The 20,990-nt window shown below is 46.9% G+C and overlaps 1 protein-coding gene across 1 annotated transcript in view; it reads right to left on the bottom strand.

Moving 5' to 3' along the window:
- IQCA1 (IQ motif containing with AAA domain 1) overlaps window positions 1–20,990 on the bottom strand; it is a 1,010,495-nt gene that overhangs the window by 210,036 nt on the left and 779,469 nt on the right. Inside the window, exons 11-13 of the mRNA XM_069615989.1 lie at window positions 18,594–18,689; window positions 16,230–16,294; window positions 10,739–10,821 (exon numbers count right to left, since the gene is read on the bottom strand). Coding sequence (XP_069472090.1) covers window positions 10,739–10,821; window positions 16,230–16,294; window positions 18,594–18,689 — 244 coding nt within the window. The remainder of the gene's footprint in view (window positions 1–10,738; window positions 10,822–16,229; window positions 16,295–18,593; window positions 18,690–20,990) is intronic.

Here is a 20,990-nt window from a genome sequence, read left to right as displayed (position 1 = left end):
TCTAGACACACACACTCCCCGTCCAAAGTCCGTTTGCGGAATGCGGCTGAGAAAATGAGCTGAACCCTCTTTTGTTCTCCTGGACCTGGGATTCCTGCAAGGACTGGACATTCTTCCCACGGCCTGCCTCGGAAACCCTCAGATACGGGTGGGGATGCGGGTATCGTGGGGGGTTCATGGCAGAGCCAGAACTGGAGGCATTTTGAGGTGTATGTCTGCATGCGTGAGAGTGTGAGCTGCTGTAAGCAAGCAACAGTATATACCTGGTCTGTGTGTAGGAGGGCCCCCAGGACGCCCACAGCTATGTGCCGTGTGTAAAACGACCATCTGCCGTTGGTACAGCCCTGCAGTACTCAGGGTTTTCTGGTGTGCAGCTTTGCACGGTTCTGGTTTGGTGGTTCATTTGTGCAAAGAGTTGGTGCACCATCTCTGTCAAATTTAACTCAACTCACTTCCCGCGGGCCCGGACGGTCAGTGGGTCTCTCCCCGTGGACTGTCCCCATCTCACCAGCATAACACCCGTAAACTTCCAATGTATGAAGGTGGACTGCCCACAGAGGCGGTCCCGCTTCCACTGTGCAGGAGGGTTGACAACAGCTTGCCATCATGGCTGGGTCTGTATTGGATCTGAATCAATCCCTCTGCCCTGGGCAACCCTCCAGACCACCGCGGTTCAGCCTGCAAGCCACACACAAGGGGAAGATCATTTGCAGATCAGGCTTGGTTCCACCTCAAAAGAAGCAGTACAGCCCACAATTCTAGGTCACATCCCTTCTGCACGAGACCACACGCAACCCCAGACATGTCTGCAGCCTCATTAGGCATTGTATGCGAGGTGTAGCGTGGGTATCTAGACACAGCAGGCTCGGGACCCGTGTCTGGGCATAGCGGTCCTACTCAGGGTGCTTGTGCAACACAGTAAGGAGATGGCTAGAAAGTTGGGATTCAAATTGAACCACCAGCATTACTCTGGTTAATACAATTCCTCTCAGCCATAGACCTTCAGTTCTTTAAAGGTTTCACTTCCTAATCAGACGCTGCTCAACTGCAGCTGTCGCTGGACTGACCGGCACAGAAGGTACATGAATGTACCTGTCCACTGGGCTTTGGTTCGAGTGGTGGTGTGGCAGGGCAGTGCGACTCTCTGTGTTGCCAGATGTCCCTCACCTTGCAGGTACTTCCTGTTCACTGCAGGATGTGCTCAAAGTGCCCCTGGTTGATACCTGTGTCAAGTGATCAAGGGGGCACTACCAAAGGAGTGGTAACCCTGAGGGTGACACTGACACATAGCTGGTACTGCCTTTAATGGAATAACTAAAGGGTGAGGTGCACATCTAGCTTGAGAGGCGTAATTTGGTTTAATCATAAATACACGGTTTTACATCGATGCTTAAATCAATTTCAGGTGCAACCGGGTAAGATCCTCAACCACAAGGAACCTACTAAACACAAAGTCAAAAAAAGCCTGTTGTTTCCAACAGGTAACCCCAGATGCACTCCTACGGGAACTAGTCTTAAACTAATAGCGATTTCAAAAGTCAGAAAGGCAAAACTTACGGCATTTGAGACAAGGTAAATTGTTACGTGTTTAATCATCACACTGTAACAATATTTCAATGCATACATCAAATCAAAACTCTTCTCTTTGGTCATTAGTGATCCTACAGGCAAAAGTAGTGCACATATAAAGGTTGAAATCACATCAATTTGAGAAAAAAAAAACGTATTTCAATCGCATAAAGCAGCTTTCCAATAGGAGTCAGCCCCAGATAAATAGGTGGCTGGCCCTTAAAATTGCTAACGTGTTTTGTTTGTTGCCTTTATTATTTATTTATTGTTATTTATCTTTTTCTCCTCTGCTTCCCACTTTCCACTTCTCCCTCTTTCCATACACTTTCCCCTCCCCCTCTCCCATGCACTTGCGCGTTCTCAATGTCACTGGGCCTAGTAAGATCGCTGTTTTGTTGTCCCCTGTTCCCCTCCCTTGCTTTGTCACGCTCTGAAACACTTGTGTACGAGCGCGATAGAAATAAAATATCAATCAATCAATTCCCGCTCTCAGCTTGTCAACAGAGAAACAAAAGATGCGCTTCATTCATCGCCTACTTCTCTCCTTCATCATTGATGTATCATAGGTGTGAGAGATGCTATTTGCTCTGACAGCCATTCAGACCATACCCAGATGATGTTATAGAAGAGGCTAGCCTGCAATCAATAGAACAAGTCGACTGACTGCAACTACAAGGAACAGATGATGTCATGACTGATCTCATGACAAAGATAAGTTAGACATGAAGTACATATGCATCCATGCATGAAGTTACGCGGACATTTTAGTCTATTGCAGATAGACATAAAGGATATGCTCATGACTCACATAGCTAGAGGACTGACACGTACATCTACTCTTTTTGCTGAGCACGAAACAGCAAGACGCACAAGAATACATATAAACAGCTTGCTGACACTTAACGTGACTAACATGGACAGCCATGAAAATCAAGATGGAAGCCACAGGTACATTGGAATGAATGGGAGAATCTTTGAGAGTTTCAGAGGCAGAGAAAGCCGACAGGCTGTCCCAATTGTGGCTGGCAGGAGAGTTTTCCAGTGCAATCACTGTGCACAGACAGCCAAGGATACAGAGAGAAGGAATGTTTCCAGATAAGCGGAGGGACGGACCACCTGCAAGAAACCCTGGCGAAATTCCTCATAATTACAGGCAGCGAGGCTCCATTTTATGGTCCCTACACACGTGACTTGCACATGCCAGACAGTGCCTAATCATTTGTGTTAGCTAGCGATGCCTATTCCCATAGAGCTGAAGGCAGGAGGATACAAATAAGGCACAGGTTCAAAGACAAATGCTCTGTCTCATGGCCTAGGAGATCAGAGAAGGTAACTTAATGGGAACATTCAGAACCTTCAGAGTCGTTCCCACTACCTTGAGTTGTTACACTTGGCCTGGTGACTGTCCAAGGCTGAGAAGACCCTTTTTGTCCAATCCCTCGTCTACATTCACGCTAAACTCACACTATGTTGCATTGGCCAACCACCTTTCACTAACTTGTTACTCTAGATTTGATACTTTCGGAGGTGGTCTCATGAGGAGCCACCAGATATGGTTTATCCAATAAGTATACTAATCCACTATCGAACCTGTCAGTCAAATGTCACAGAATATTGCAGGATACCGCCTCACGCATGAGAACCATCTAATGGCCAATATAATGACCATCACATTAAGAGTATTTATGTAAGTGAATGTATCCTTTAAGTTATAACCCATCCAATCAATCTGATCGGTATGTTTAATGTATCAGTGTGTGTCATGTGGTGTAAATGCTTGTTCACGAAAAGTCAAAGCACATGCTCCCAAATCACACAAAGTGGGGCTACTTCTGGCCAAGACACTCAGTGTAATCCCATACCTTTAGTTTGTGTAGATCGAAACCAGTGCCACTTCATGTCAGGTTGAAATTTAAGTGCATACTCACAAGAATGTACTGGTGTCCCAATATGGTCTTCTCTCTATGTAATATCATGTAACCGATTAGTCCATAGGAAATTTAAATACACTCAGTGTATTTACCAGAAGTAGCCACACTTTATGTGGTTTGGGAGCATGTGCTTTGACTTTTTGTGAACGTGCATTTACATCACATGTCACAAACGGACACATTAAACATACCAATCAGATTGATTGTATGTGTTATAACCTATTGGGCACATACACTTAAATAAACACTCTTAATTCAATGGTCATTATATTGAGCATTGACTGGTTCCCATGAGTGAGGCGGTGTCCTCCAAGATTCTGTGACATTTAACTGGCATGCTACATTGGGAGCATCCGACCGTGTATGCGGCCTCTTGTTTAGTCTAACACGAGATGATTACTCCTTTTGGTGAAGCTGCCTGTGGGAGTATTACATTGAAGCCCTAGTGGGATTTGTGATTATGAACATCGATAAAATATTCAATACCCCCCGGTAGGAGGTTACAATCCTAATTTTGTAGCCATTGCTACGGCGTAATCGTGTTTGAGCATGGCAATTATGTATCTGAATTAAAGGATTTTATGGGCTTTTTTGGATAGTCCAAAATGGCTCCCGAGTGGACCAATGCTTCTACCTTTACCTGCAGTGGTCGGTTTTGTTGAAGCTCATCTTCATAATATGGACACGGGGCAGCCAACCAGTTTCTCTGGTCTGATGCCCCATGGTGCGACAAAAGTTTGGCACTTTTTCAATTACAAGGAAGTAGGCGAGGAGTGGGGGGAGACTGAATGCCACTTACTTCAGGGAAAGGAGGGTGACACCCATCTATTTCCTTTATTTTAGCTTGAGATTCGCTACTACCCAGAGGTTCTTTTTGGCTGCACAACCTGATGTAGTAGGATAACTCCAACTTGGGTCAGTATTTTTATCATCCCATACATCATACTAACCATTACGCTTATTTGTAATGGAATTGAGTGTTTGCTGATTATAGTTTCCCTGCTTTTAGTTACACACGTATTTGAACAAGTAAAATGGTTAGTAATTGAACTTGCTACAGCTTTAAGACACAGACGCATATTATTTACAAGTGAGTAGCATTATACCACACATTATAGGTATACAGAGGAACGTGAATATTTAATTGAAAGATCAGCTTGAAGGCCTAGTAAATGGATGATCCATCCGAAACACGTCAGCAATTTTTAGAGTCGGCCACCTGTTTGTCTGGGACTGACTCCTATTGGAAAGCTGTTTTATGCGATTTAAATAACTTTTGTTTTTTCTCAAATGGATCTGATTTCAATCTTTATATATTTGCCTGCATGTTCACTGATAATCAAATAGAAGAGTGTTGATGTACTTCTATCTAGGAAAGTTGAATCTGTGTGTTTTTTCATTTGCTGTTGTGCTTGAAAATTTGGCTTTTTCCTTCTATCCCTCTATCTATGTTTTTTCCCTCTATCGAGAATATTGCTTCTAGGTGTCTTGCTTTTCTTCTGTATGTACAACATGGGTTTTTCCCTTCATCCTGGACACTTAAATCAAGATTGTTGCATTGCTGTTTGTTGAAGTTGGGTGTTGTACTTTGCAGTTTCTCCCTCTCTCCCCCCCTCTCTCCAGACTCTCCATCCATGGTGCTTTCAATCTCTCCAATTTTCTCTAACTGCTATTCTATCACCTATCCTATATCTCATTGAAAGTCTGGAAGGAAAATGTTCAAGAAGGATCTCCGGGTCTCCAATCCAGGCCTGCCCATCGCTGAGACCTATGTCAATGCTTCTTCCAGACAGACTGTCACTGACTTCCTCTTTGTCATTCCCTCTCTGGACCTTTGGATTCCCAATATGGTCTCAGTGCTCCCCCCTTTCTTTTCCTCTCCCATTAATGTTGGCACCCATTGGAAAGTACTCTTGACATACTTCCTTTTCTCTAGGGCCATCATTAATGTCTACCGGAATTGCACTATCATGGTACAGGGCGCTCAGCTCAACCTCCTCCTTCTTGATATGCGTCTTCCGTCTCTCATCAACTTCCTCCCATATCCTGCCACTCCTCCTTCTGCCACTTCACTGGCCCCTCGGCCACCACCGACGGGTGTACCACATTCCTGTATCCCCCCCTTGGAACACCTTCAAAAGTGGCAACCAGCTCCACTTAGCTAGCCTCAACTCTCGCTCTGCTGTCCAACACTCCTCTGATATCTGCCACCTCCTTGAAAACCTGGACCTTGATGCCCTTGCTCTCATCGAGACATTGTGCATGGCCAGCTCTGTCACAAGTTTTGACAGTCTCCTCCCGGAGGGCTACAAAATACTCTCGAGGCCCAGATCTAACCTGTCTGGAGGCGGAGTGACCTTGAACCTCTCTGATTGGGTCCCTGCTACTATCATACCCACTCAGTCCTACTCCTCCTTCGAATGACTCGTCTGCAGGCTTGGTGTCTCTGATATCCTCTTGCTGACTCTGGCCACCTTCTACAGGTCTCCTGGCCTGGTCTCCCTCTTCCTCTCAGAGTGGGCTTCCCTCACTTCTTCTCTTCTGGCATCCACCTCCAAGCGTCTCCTCAGAAACCTCAATATTCACAAAAACTCCACTGATGCAGCCTCAGGACTCTTCTGCAACCTCCATGACTCTCTTTCTATCTCCATTCTTCCCTCTGGTCCCATATGCACTCAGCCGGACATACCTTGGATGCTTTCATCGCAGCAGACATCCCCATCTCCAACCCTCTCACTACTCCTCTCTCCTGGCCTGATCATGCTCTCATGTCCACTCAAATGGACCTCCTTGGTCCCCCGGGTAAGCCTCCACCCACACTGACAGTCTCCTTCTCCATCATTCGACCTATGAAGCAAGTGTCAGTGGCTGATTTTGCTGCCATCATCATTCCCCCTCCCACTCCTACCACTGACTCTAACTCTGACACAGCCTTTACTAACTTTCAACTCTCCATCTCCAATGCTCTTGACATCCTTGCCCCTTTCATGAGGATCCGCATGAAGATTGCCTCCAAGCGCAACACCTGGTATGACACCAACTGGGCCTCTCTGAAACGCAAGTGCAGAGCTGCTGAGTGGAAGTGGCAGGCCTCAAGCACAACCTCTGACAAACTGGCCTGTCGCTGCTCCAAAGTCAATACAGACATTCCATCAGCTCAAAGAAGAGGGCCCATATCCAAGCCTGCATCTCTGGGTCACCAAAAACACGGCTGAACTTTTCAAAATCTGCAAGGAACTCGCGAATCCTACTGCAGTCTCCATTTCTCCTCTGCCTTCCCTGACCCTCTGCACTGCACTGACCTCTCACTTCATTACTGAAACTGAGGACATGCTGTCTTCACTCTCCTCTACACCACTCCCTTCTCCCCCACACACTGTTAGGACTCCCTTGGCCCCCTCCCCCCTTCCCACCTACTGTCCTCTTTCTCTCTTATATTACCTGATGAGGTCTCTAGACAAGTACACTCTATGAAAGTCTCATCCAAGCAGGTGCTCCCTTGCTCCTCCAGAACTATCAAAGACAACATTGTTTCCCTTGGTCCAGCCTTGGATGAATTCTACAATCACTTCTTCGCCACTGGATCGTTCATGTTTCTCCTCAAGCACTCCCTTGTGCACCCTCTCCTTAAAAAGCCTTCTGCCGACCCCTCCTTTCTGGCTAACTACTGCCCTATCTCCATTATCCCCTTAGTGGGCAAACTCTTGGAGAAGCTGGCCATCTCCCAGCTTATTCGCCACACTGAATCTGTTGCTTGTCTCCACGACCACCAGTCTGGCTTCAGAGATGCCAGAGGCTCCTGAACACCGGTGAAGACTTTCTCTCAAATCTCGATTCCAACTTTCCTTCCGTTCTCATCCTTCTTGACCTTTCCTCTGCCTTTGATACGGTTAATCATGCCAACCTTATGAATCGGCTCCCTGATACCCTCGGCATCACAGACCTGGCTGTGGACTGGTTCACCTCCTTTCTTTCTGATGGTCCTTACAAGGTTCAACTTGGCCCTTTTCTCTCCTCCACCTCACTCTCCACCTGTGGTGTCCTTCAAGGCTCTGTCCTCTCACCTTGGCTTTTCAATATCTACCTAGCCCCTCTAGCCCATTCGATCACCTTTGCTCCTAACTTCCAGTGTTATGCAGATGACACGCAGCTCTCCTTCAAGCTTCCCTCCTCTGCCTCCTCCTCTTCCTCTCTCATTCTTGACTGTCTGTCTGCTATTCAGGCATGGTGCACTGCTAACGATCTCTGCCTTAATGCCAGTAAGACTGAGATTCTTCTCATTCGGACCCCAGCTCCCTCCTTCCCTTCTACACTTTGGCTGCCCTCCATGCCATGGGCCACCTCCTCTCACCCTCCTGTGAGGCAAAAACCTTGCTGTCATCTTCGACTACTCTCTCTCCTCTCCTCACATCACGGACCTTGCCAAGGAGGCACACTTTCAGCTGCACCTCCTCAGAGGCATTCTCCTTCTCCTCATCTTCCCCCCAGAAATTCAGTGTCTCCGGAGCTCTGGTCTTCTACAGGGTGGACTACTGCAACAGCATCTTCCTCAATCTGCTTAACTCCTCCCTTTGCCCCTTCAACTAATCCAGAATAGGACTGTAAGACTTATCCTTGGTCTCAAGTCCAGGGACCCCATCTCTCCAGACATACAATCTCTCCACTGGCTCCCGGTTGCTGCAAGGATCAAGTTCAAGACCCTCTGCATCATCCACAAGGCTTTCTGGGGCCTGGGACGCTGCTACATCCAACTCCCTCCCCCTAAATACCTCCAGTCTTCTAGTTCCAACTCTCTGCAGATCAGATGCTTTTCCAAGCAGAGAGTGGGGGGTAGATGCCTCCTCCGCAGGTGCCACCCTCTGCAATGGCCTCCCTGCCCCTCACAGACTTGAACCAGATCTCCTTGAGATCCAGAACTTCTCAAGACCCTCCTTTTCTCTTCCTGCTTCCCTCTCCCCCTACCATACTAATGTCCCCCTCTGCCTCTTGACTGGCTGCCTGGTTCCTTCAGATTTGTACAGGGCACCGGGCCCTCATCGACCAGTCTACCCCTGCACTTGGTCTCCCCTAGCCCTATGCACTTGTCCTCCGGGCTCCCTCCCCCTGCACTAGTCTGGCTGGGCCTGCTCCCCTTGAGCCCTTCCAGTCTCGTCCCTCACGCTTAGCACGTGGACCTTCTCCTCCGCCCCCGGCACTGTCCACCTGGCACTCACTTAATGAATGCGCCCTTCCACCCTGACCGGTACTCCCCCACCACGCCCCTCTCCCGTCCACTTCTTTTACTGCACTTGAGCGATCCAAATGTCCCAAGGCCTCGCAGGACCATTTTTGTTTTTCTTCATCCCTGTTTTTTTCACCCCTTCTCCCCCCTGTTTTGTTGCGCCCTGAATCACCTTGTGTATAGGCACATTATAAATACCCAATTAAATAATTAAATAAATAAATAAATATATGCATTGAAATATTGCTACTGTGTGATGATAAACATGTAATAATTTACCTTGTCTGAAATGCATTAAGTTTCGTCTTTCTAATCTTTGAAATTGTTATTAATTACACAGGGACTGGTTCCCGTAGGAGTGGATTTGGGGTTACCTGTTGGCAACAACTGCCTTTTTTTGACACTGCATTTAATGGGGCACCCCGGCTACAGGAATACTACTAAAGGTACATTTAAATCAACATTGCTTTTTACCTTTATTCCTAGACATATGTCACATTACTAAATAAGGTGCATTTGGGACTAGGCAACCCACTGTGGGAACGAATCATAGAATTTTCTGCACGGTTCAAAGTGACTTTGTACTGCTGAAAAGTGACTTTGCACTACTGACACAAACCCTGATTCATGGAACTGTGCAAAGTGTAGTTTGCAGTGCAAACTCAGTGCAAAGTCATTTTGTACTGCAACAATGACTTTGAACCGTGCAAAAAATTCCATATATTGGGCCCTGTGTCTACATTTTTCTCCACCCACTTTCTCCTGCACTCTATGCAATTCCTGCTGTGGCTAGGGCGTTACATCACGTGCAGCAGTACGTATTATAATGAGGCCATGTTGAAACATGCCCAGAACTGACCACACTGACTGAGAGTGAAGCGGGAAGAATGAAGAAGTCAAAATAACTAATATTACACTGGCAGTAATGTAGAGTACAAATAAAGCACTTTTTAAATGAAAACAAAGTGAATTATTTCCTTTTTTTAAGCAAATTCAGTGTGAGTGTATAAATTAGTTCTAAAAATGTGTCTTTGATTTGATTTAGAAGTACCAGAGAAGCCCCGCCATACCACCGCCAGTTAACCCATTACCCCATTATTTTCACTTACATAATTCTACTCTTGAAGAGGTATTTTTAAAATCGAGGGACAACCACACACCCCACAACTACCAATTCCGCTTCCTCTGCCCTCCTCAACTGTTCTACTCAAACTGACCTCAGCCAGGAGTTCTCCGCCTTTTGTCCTGATCTATTTTTCATTTTTGTTTACTACATATTTAGGTTGGCATATTTTTGTGTTATTCTTTTTCCTTATTTATTTTCAGTAAAAGTAATGTGTTACCCGCTCACTTCTAGTGTTCATTTTTTGCAGTTATTTTTACTGAGTGCCATTCTGATAAGGCGAGGAAGAGCATCACCAGGTGACATCACCTCCTACAGGGTGAGACAATGAGGGGTCATGTGTGTGTGTGATATAGACATGAAGGGCTGCAGTCAGTGGGACATATCCTGAGCAAGAGGATGTGTTACTGCAGAGATGTGTGTGTTCTACTCAGATTCCCCTGCGGGATATATACCAACAGAAAAGGTACAACTGTCATGATACAGACACAAAACAGCTGTGAGTAACTAGAGAACAATAATCAATCGAGGGGTAGGAGGACTGGCCCCCCTCCTCCCACCCACTCCAAGGAACAGTGTTTCCCACCTGAGTCTAAACCACTCAGATGCTCCCTTTGACATCACTACATCTTCTCCCTTGCTCCCCTGCTGGTGGAAAGCAAATACTGCAGCCCTCCCACCAGCCACATTCTACTTGGCTTTGTATAGAGCACGAAAGGGCGCCATGTGGTTTTTTGAAGCCGAGTTAGGTCTTTCTCCGAGTAGCCGAAGTTGCAACATTGGCCCCACACACAGGCTGCGCCAGACTGACTGCTAGGAGCTGAAGGCCTGGAGCTGTGAATCTGCGGAAGTCAGTGTCTCTTTGCCGACGTGAAGGCAAGCTCGGGGCCTCACCTATGTAATCGGAGAGCCTCACTTCCTGAGGCCGTATGAGCAAGCCTTCCTCCACCAGCTCCTTATACAGGGAATCAATGGTCCTGCAGATTAAACAGAGAGACAAGCAGCTGTAACAGACGGTTCCCTTCACAGTAGCTCACTAGTACATCAGGGCTGGCACACAGGGGATGAACTGTACAGATGCGCAGCCCACATGAAAGGGGCTCAAATTCCACCCCTGGGCTCTGGTGTCAACAGAGAGGCAAGCGGGAGCCAAGGATCTAGACACCGCATCTGGATGAGTAATGTCCCGCGCTAGCTACCCTGGCCCTCACTGCTGCACCACTGCACATGTTTGCTGTCCTATCCCTGGCCTGTTCCACTTGTCCACAGCTGTGGGAAGCCTTCTCTAGCCACACCCCTCATTTTCTCTATACTACCTAGTGTCCAGTCTCTCTCTTTCCGACCCATCACACTGTCTCATTAATAACATCTTTCTTAGTCGCTCTACTTTTCTAGTGATTGTGTTTCTCCCTCGCCAGGGCCTATTCTCTCTCTAGCATGTATTTCTCAGTCTCTTCCCTGTTGTTAAGTAAAGGGAACGCTAGCACTTTAAGGAAGGAGACACTGGGAAAGGGAGGGCACGTGGGAGCGGAGAAGAAGGGGAGGGAAAGAGGGTAAGGAAGTTAGTTGTTTCTAGGAGATAATAAAGGGAAGTTGAACTTGGCTCGGCTCGGTGTGTTTGTAAGCAGTTGAGGTTAGGGTCACCCCAAAACAACTGGCGACAAGGCAACCGACCCTGTGTGGAGGGCCACGCCCGACATCGATGTGCCTGGAAAGCAGCAGAGGTGGTGGTGACCGGGGAAATCATCCGCTGATGAGATCGCTCAGCTGCCAGGCGGTCTGCTCCAAGTTATAGGAGCGCAGGAACGGTGCGGCGTGGAGCCGGAGGCCAATCATTGCAGCGGCAGGAAGATCCAGCCCGCCGGAACGAAAGCACTGCCAGAGGAAAGCCGGAACACAGGGGCCCTCATTCCGAGTAGGGCGGTAAGGGATACCGGGCACCGGTAAGGAGACCGGTGCCGGTAATCCCTTACCGCCCTACTACGTGGTCCCTTAGCGGGTCCCTTACTTAACGCCTGGTCTGACCAGGTGTTAAGGATGGGACCCGTTTAGGGACCTGGGTGCAAATAACGGGCTTGGCATACGCTGGCCCGTTATTTACGCCCTCCCCATTCCTATTGAGCCCATTGGGGCTCAAATGGGAATGGGGAATGGTTTGGTAAATGGGGACTTACCGGTCCCTCCAAGGTCAGAATGGACCGGTAAATCCCCATTGAACCAAGCCGGAGTTGGTACCAGTATGGGAGGCAGTCATGGCGCAAAAAGCGCCATGACTACCACCATACTCGGAATGAGGGCCAGGGACTGAAGAGGCGGAGACGTGCCTTCCTTCACCGCATAGTAAAGAGTGCCGTGGCGGGGCACACAAGAAAGAGGGTTATCTCATCATACCACGACCTACAGACAGTAAGGAGGACAGGCAAACAGAACCACCTGCCCGAGGATGAAGTAAAAGGAAAGGAGGAGGCGGCCGTGGAGCAAAGGCACACATGCACAGTACAGGGATCCACCCAGGTAGCCAGAGAGAGGAACATCAAACACCATAGACCTGGGGAGAAGGCCAAAGGAAAGAAAGTAGAAATGGGGAGAAAATAAAGTAGAGCAGAGGAGACAAGTGCAACAAAGACCACGTAGGAGGACACAAGGGCCCACGTGCACGCCAGTGATACCAGGAAAGGGCACCAGTTAACCTACTACAGGGTAAAGGACAAGAAACACACCACAGGAAGCTAGACAAGACACTGTGGAATGAGAGAGAGAGGGCCACGGTGACACCACCAGAGGCATGAGCAGCTGCAGAAGCCACCCCAGCATCTACCAGGGGAAAAAGGGACGAACAAGATGGTGGACAACGCACAAGGCGATCTGGGGGCACAGGTGGCATCAGGGGCACCTGCACAACATGTAATGACCATATTGCCGAAGGAAACATGTTTGAGAAGGCCAAGTCCATTTTCTCTGCAGCCCCAACATGACCAAGGCCACAGATGAGAAGAATGGATGGAAGGGTTCAACGATTTTATAAACGCAGTAGGAGACCAAGGCTCACCGAACATAGTCAATATATTTACGAAGTTAGCAGGAAAATAAATTAAAAGTATCATAAAGACAATTCCTCTACAACAAAGAATGACGTACACACTGCTGGTGCAGCACTGAACAAGAAACTGGCAGTGCTACCCAGCTGGGACTATGAAAAATAAATGTTCAATCATTGTGTTCAGCTTCCTCACAAGACGATAGGGGAGTTTTTGCTCAGTCTCCATAGGAAAATCACACATTGTGACTTTGAGAACTTCTCAGAAAATGAGGCCATCTGGTTTCGCATCATAGAAGGGTGCACCTTGAAGCATTCAGGAAACACCTGCTAAAGAAACCACCGCTATCGCTGCCAGAAATCATTGACCTAGCCAGGGTCTACGAAAGAGTAGACATCCAAGCCGCTGCCATGGAGAATCCAAAGAAAGCAGGCGCAGTGGCCACCATGCAGATGATGCCATCATGAAGTTTCAGGAAGTTTCAGGAACAAAACCAGTCCAAATCAAAGATATTAAGGGGTCAAACAATGCTACTGGTGCAGATTTGAATTTCCAAACTGACGACAGTGCCCAGCCTGGGGACAAATGTGCATGAGATGTGTTCAAGAAAACCACTTTCATGCGATGTGCAAGGAAAAGACACTGATTCTACCCGCCTGCAGGAACTTCATTCCATGTGGACCAGAAGGGCGCCTAGAACAACCCTGAAGATTCAGCAACAGAATGTACCCTGAGCAAGATGGCCCGCACCGATCTCCAGGGAGACCCGCACCCCCACGGCAGACCCAGACCAGATTCTTGAGCCCTAAGAGTGACTATCCAGATTGGGGAGCACAACCACCAATTCATCGTGCATACGGAGGCCACCGTGAATGTGATGAACGGGTCCCTATATCAGATGATCAAGGACATATACCCTCTGGGTCCATCCCAAGCAAGACTATTCCAATGGTGAGCAGCATTGCCACTCCCCTCAATAGGACAATTCGCCACAAGAGAAGTGTGGTGTCTGCTACCATACACATAATACGGATTATGGCCACTGGCCAATGCCTTCTGAGCTACCGCAGAGCCAGGGCTCTTGCCCGCATCGACATCCGGTATGACCAGTCAGAGGTTTTCCAACGAGGGACAAGGAATTAAACCTGGTGATGCACCAGGACATGATGATTGAGAGAATACAAACTTCATTCCCGGCGCTATTTGAGGGTGTGGGAATGCTCAAAGACTTGGTGATAATGCTAAATATGGATCCGACAGTGACCCCGGTGCCCAACACCCACGCGGGAAGGATCCCACCTTTATGGCCGTAATCCATCTCGCCAACACAAACAGATGGAGGAACCACAAAACAGAACTGCAGCAAGTCAAGGGGGTAGACATCAAAGAAATCGAAAAGATGGCCAGAATACAGAACGAGCTAGCCACAACCGATGAAGGCCTTCTACTGAGAGGGAATCGCCTAGTAGTACCACAGCATTACATAAAACAGTGTTCAACCTAGTCCAAGAGGGTCAAAGAGGGCTAGAGAACACAAAGACGATACTGCAGAATCAAGTGTGGTTCCATACATGGATGTCATAGTAGACGATTTACTGACACACTGCTGAGCGTGTCAGAGGACAGCAGCAAATACAAACCCGAGTCCGCTCAGCCTGGTCCCACTTCCAAAAGATCAGTGGCAACGAGTGGCACTAGACTTCTATGGAGCACTGGAAGAAGGTGGTCACTTACTGGTGGCCATGTATGAATATTCATGGTTCCCAGTGGTGAGCCTTGTCCATTCCACCGTGTTCCACAACATAGTGGGAGTCCTAGCTGAACTGTTCAGTGAATGGGGCATACCGAATGTTATGAAGACGGCAAATGGGCCCCCATTTCAAGGCTACAATTTCAAGAGGTTTGCAGCACATTTAGGATTTATACACCAGAAGACCATGCCACTCTGCCCACAAGCAGACAGGATGGTGGGGAAATTCATGGCCCCCTTCAAGAAGACCTGCCAGAAAGTGACGGTGGATCAAATGCCATTACCACAAGCTCTGTGTCAGATGTTAAGAAGCTACCAGACCATGCCACACAAAGCCATGGTGGAAGACCCCGACAGAGATGATGATTAAATACAAGCCTTCACCATGCCACACAAAGCCACAGGGAAGACCCAGAAAGAGATCATGATCAAATACAAGCCTTGACCCTGCCACATAAAGCGTCAGGGAAGACCCCAACAGAGATCATGATCAGATACAAGCCCCGAACCCGGCTGCTAAAGTTCAAAGATTACACAGAGGAACAAGATGCCAAAATCAGAGAGAGAGAGAGAGACACAGAGGAAAAGGCAAGCAAAGAGATGGGCCAACGGAGAGGAGAGAGAGAGAGACAGTATTACCAGTATGAGAACAAGTACTGGTACACCAGAGGCAACAGAGGAAAACAGACACAAGGTACGACCCTGAACCCTTTCGAGTAACGGAAGTTAAGGATCAATTACCACCGCAATGAGGGATGTACAAAGTATAACTAGGAAGGCCTCCATTTTCCGCAGGCTGAACGCCTCATAGGTTGAGGCGTGGGAACCACCCGAGGAGATGGAAGGAAGGGCCAGGTCATCAGAAGAATCACTGGAGGAAAGAGGGACTGACCTGCCCACGGCATACAGCAAAGAACCTGAGGGAGGAAGCCAAGGAGAGACTTGTGAGTCCCCAGGGAGACTGCCCCAGGTCTTTCGGAAGCCATCGAGATTCATTGAACAAATGTGACCTGAGACCATGATAAGTGGGGGGAGGTGTTGTGAAAGAAAGGGAACACCAGCCCTTTAAGGAAGGAGACACTGGGAAAAGGAGGGCACTTGAGAGCGGGGAGAAAGGGGAGGGCAAGAGGGGAAGGAAGCTAGTTGTATGCAGGAGATAAAAGGAAGGTTGAACTTGGCTCAGCTCCATGTGTATGTAAGCAGTTGGGGTGAGGGCCACCCCAAAACATTCCCCACCCTCCTCTGTATCTAGGGTCTTGCTTGCTCCTCCATGTGCTGGTCACAATTACCCATATGTGCTCCTTTTAACCCTCCTTTTTACCACTATCACTCTTTTTTTAAACGTTGTCTACTATTCCAGTCTACCTCTTTCCTCCACATTTGCTCCCTCTTTCCACACCATCCATCATTGTATAACTCCACATCCCAGACTCTCCCTCCCCACGGATCTCTTGCTTCTCTGACTGGCCCCTGTACAGGCTCCTAGTTGTCATTGGTGTCCTGTAAGGGAAGTCTTCCCTCAATACCTGTTGTGGCTTCATTCTTCCTACTCGCATGCAAGGCATCGGATAAAAGTGGCGATGCATCTCTCAAATACCTGTCTGGAGTCAAATCCTTCTCCTTCTTTTTCTTCTTTCCACCTTTCTTTCCTTTCTTCTTTTTCTGGAAATCACAAAAGCAGTAGCTGGTGAATAGGAGCTTAAGTGTCAAAGCAACAGACCATTACAGGGTGAGTTTGCTCAGTGGTATTATCCTCGCAGGTGCCCTAGCACACAGAATCCTTAATCTAAAGTCATATTATGCTGGTCCACAGATGGTGAATGCGAGGTTAACACTATAGCTTGCAATAGATGCAATCAACCGAGTGGAAGACCTTACATTTGAAACCAACTGAGACATTTCGGAAACCTTTCATATCGCAGCTTCGTTTAGTAAAACATTTAAGCCTTGTACACTGAGGGAAGGGTCGGGTCATTATCGTGGACCCCAAAGTATTGCCTGAGGTGGTGTTGGGGGCTCTAAGTGGGGGAAAGGTCATTATCCTGCACGACAATGACCCCTTCTGAGGTCTCTAAAACGATTAGCACATAAAGCTTTGAAAGTAACAAGGAAAGTGTTATTATTTCTGCAACAACCAATGAGCACACAAGAAACCTGTATTTAATGAACATGGAACTAGTAACAATAAACTTTACACGTTTTGTATTTTGTAGCTGTTGGTTGGGTTGGGGAATTGAACTGTACACCCTCTCCTCTGCCTTTACACACCTAAAGATAATTCTGTGATGCTCACGAATAATGTTTGGAATGAGGCCCATATGAGCTATTATAGACTGCATCAGAGCACTGTGATTGCCAGAGAAAAGGTCTATAATGGAATCCATGTGCAAGTTAAGCATTATAGACCCTGCTGGAGGGCCGTACAGAAAGGTATGGGCATTGAAGGCCGAGTTAAATGCCCAAGCACAGCGAGGGCCTTTAGCCATACTGGCCCAATATGGGCCAGGGGCAGGAGATATAAAGGTATTATTTTGATGTTTTAGGGATTGAAAAGAACATGATAACGGAAGGCCTGGGGGAAAGTGGCATCTGCCTGGGCGGGGCATGGAGTTTGCTGTTTCTATCATAGGCCGAGATCAGGCAGGGCTGCACAGAATGCCGTCCATATGAGGTATGACGCAGTGACGTGGAAGAGAGATTCTGGGAGAGGAAGAGGAGGGCCAAGGGGCTGGCAGTGAAGCAACACAGGAAGAGTTCACTAATTCCCCTTGGAAATCCCCCATTTCCTTCTTTTAAGGTTCTCCCCAGATCAATGTAATGCCCCATGGTTTTATTTAATCTCTGTTTGCAGATTACACCACGTCACTCTGCATCTGCTGCTGTCTCCAAATGCCCTCCCCAGCCCCTCCGCCCCCCGCCATCCTGAAAATACCAGAGTTCTGTGGACCTGTGCTTGGTGGCATTAACTCTAGGGCAGCTGTCAGGTAAAGCTATCAGGTCAAGTGTCCTAATGTTGTTGTGTATTACAGTTCCAGACATATGGGACTTAAACCAGAGCTCATAAAGCCTCTGGCCACCCTTGCCCTATTGGGCCCCTTCTGGTGGCGACTATGATATAGTTTATATGCATCAGTGCCATAGGGTGAGGTAACTGCTTGTGCTCCTATAAGGTCGGCATTACTCACATTTGCCGAATGGCATTTTCGCAGAATTTATTTTTGCTGCTTTTTTACCACAAAAATATAGATGGTAAGTTTGGGTAAGGTATATAGGAAGGGAGTGTTGGGGGTCGAAGGGGTGGTCTGCCCCTGGGTTTTCTGGTAAAAAAGCAGTAAAATCTGCTAAAAAAACATTTGGTAAAATTGCAATTCAGCAAAAAAAAAAGGTAAGAATGTTCATAGATCCATAAGATCTTGTAGGCATTATGGCATGAGGAGTCACGCAAGAGCTACTGATTGCACGGATGTCCAAATTCACGTTTAGGTGGTCTCGGTATTCATGGACATCCTTTGGATCGAGTGACTGTGTCCTGCTAGACCATATGTACTCTTGTGTACTAGAATCTAATTACATCTCAATGTGACCAACCCCCCCCCCCCTCATGCATCCTGTGACTAGAGGCCATGAAGCTAAATATGTCTGTATCTAGTGATGTTAACGAAAAAAAAGAACAAATAAAATTTTTCCAAAACTTAAATACCGAAAATCACATGTTTTATTAAATATATGCATGGGGTGGGTGGAGTAGGAGCAAGGGAGTAAAAAGGGAAGGGTGCGGGTTGGAGTGCAGTTTTAATCATTGCAAAACAGGGGGCAAAGAGGGGATCCCACCAAATAAAAAAAAAATAGAACATCTGGTATTTTTCGGTATTAAAGTGTCAGTAAAAATGTTTTCGTTATGACATTTTTCGGTAACATCACATGGAACTAAATTGTCTAGTGTTGATGGGTGCCCTCTCACCTTCTTTCCACCTTTCTTCCCTTTCTTCTTCTTCCCTTTCTCTCGATCCACAGCTACCTTTAGGTTCTTGAGTTCCTGTCGCATCAGCTCGTCCACCTGCACAGATGATAAACACAACTTCCATTTGACAATTTGACAAACACTTCAAAACAACAGAATAAGACAGCCTTTAATTTCAGCTGCTTCTGATAAAACATTTTGGAATAGAAATGTAGGCCCTTTTTGTCTCAGTGTCTCCATGCTGAACATTGTTAAACTGTATGGCCACACAGGAGATCTCACTGGGACGTGCAGGCACGTGTGTGTGTAAGTACTAAGTATCAAGCATCAGTCCTTCGCAGGTAAGGCCCTTCCTTGCAAGGTCTGGTATTCAGCTAGTTGGACGGTGTGTGGGTTGGGGGGAGTGGGCCCGGCAAAGTCAAATTCAGGGTTGAGGGATGTCTTGCAAAGCTTTCTTTCTCAGAGTTGTGTTGAAGGCCAAGAAGTTGGAAATAGACATGAGGTGGCCCTCCAAGACATTTCTGGATCGGAGGTCCCTGTACTCTGGTTGCTTTTCTTCCATATTTCATGCATCTGAATTTGGTTTGAGAAATTAGCCTGTGAATAAATTATCAGAGGTTCCAGCCAAGGATCTGATAAGATACCAGTTTTTGCAGGTATTCTCTTCCTTTACCCCCAAAGGCTCTGCAAGGTGTGCATAGTAATTTGAATTAAATGAATGGTTTCTTTATGAGGACATGGAGGTTTTTCAAGGCAGGTCAGAGTGGGTCTGACTTCCTATCATCAAACAGAGCCCACTTGACTGACCCACAATTTTCAATGCTTCAATCTTCAATATTTCTATACTTCTATACTTCCTTTGAAATAATGCAGGCAGTGGCCGTGCTGGATAAGTCCAGGCGTCACAGTGCTGGAGATCTGGTGAGTGAGTCCCACATTCATTTATAAATGCAGGGCATCGTTTGGGATCAATTACTATCACACGCTGCCAGTTTGTAATCTTGATGGTGGCTGAAAACCCCTGAGTGGAGGAGTCTGAGTCAAACCAAATGCCAATGCTTTTCACAGTCTTCCTAAGTGAGTCGGCTACTCCCACTTCCTGCAGGCACGACAGTGGTGGAGAATTCTCGTTTGAAACAAAAGTTGCCAGAACATGTTTTTTGTATCCATTTTGGAACAGCCAGCTTCAATTCATAACGCAGTGGTAACATGACTTAGTCATTGATTTGATTTCGATGGACAGGGTTAATCTCCCTGGAGAGTTGAATTGCCTGTGTCCAGTTGGACAGCAGTGGATGTTCATAATCATGTGAACCAGGGGCCACATGTGAATCTTGGAAATGATCAGACGCTGTGAGGATTTTTGGGAGACAATATGGGGGATATTCTCAATTAAGGAAGAGGTCATTCTGATTGGTTGACTCCAGAAGGAGAGGAAGGTTCAGATCTACTGTAGAGATGTGCTGCATCGTTCCAATCACTCACTGTGTTGTACGCTGTTGGCTAGCGGCATGTTCGTTTTTTAGGATAAGGGTAATGCAGGCCTTCTTGAGAATGTGTGGAAAAGAGGCTGATTTTAGGGGTGCATTGCACAGAGCAGTGGTCCCTGGGTATACAGCATCTAACTGCTGCTTGATGAAGGCAGCTGGATAGGGGATATTTTTGCCCCCCCAAGGCTTTTGTGCAGGAGGTGATCTTGCATATTTCTGAATCAGCTGTTAGTGGGAATGAGTTGAACTGTGTGGTGTGGTAAGAAGATGAACTAAGAGTTTAGCAGCCAGTGGGAGGGGGATTTTTTATGATTTGGAATTTTATCATAGAGGAATATGATAGTTCCTCTACACAATCTGGGGTTGGCTAAAGATTGGGTTTCCTACCCTCCGGGTTGGTAATTTCCATGTACTGTAGATGTTGAATAATTCTGGCACGTGTTGCTAGATGAGTTGAACTTGCCAGTTGGAAGATATTTTTACATTTGAGGTATCTATTTGGTAGGACGGGGTGTGGTATTCGAAAGCTGTCTTGTCTGATTCTTACTGTGATTTCCCCCATACTCTGTACAGTTTCCTACCTTTGTGTTTCATGATAGCCAGGTTAATTTTGGATCTACCAATTCGAATTCTATCTCTTCCCTGTTTTAATGACACATTACAATATTACGTTTTGTATAGAGGTTAACCCCAGCTTTGTCCTTCTTCTAAGAAACCTTAGAATAAATATTAATATTATCAATGTATCTGTACTCAATTTATTGACCTGAGAATAATGAAGAATTAAGCAAAACCTGCTGGGATTCTAATACATGACTGCAGAATGCACACAGACATCAGAGGTGAGCACCTAACTAGTTGAGCTATCTGAAATACTCTATACTGGCTTTATAGTGTGCTGTTTTTT

This window comes from Ambystoma mexicanum, chromosome 9, assembly GCF_040938575.1.
Source record: "Ambystoma mexicanum isolate Mex_15411 chromosome 9, UKY_AmexF1_1, whole genome shotgun sequence".
NCBI lineage: Eukaryota > Metazoa > Chordata > Amphibia > Caudata > Ambystomatidae > Ambystoma > Ambystoma mexicanum.
The sequence above is the reverse complement of the archived record's forward strand: the minus strand, read 5'-3'. Positions and strand labels throughout refer to the sequence as shown.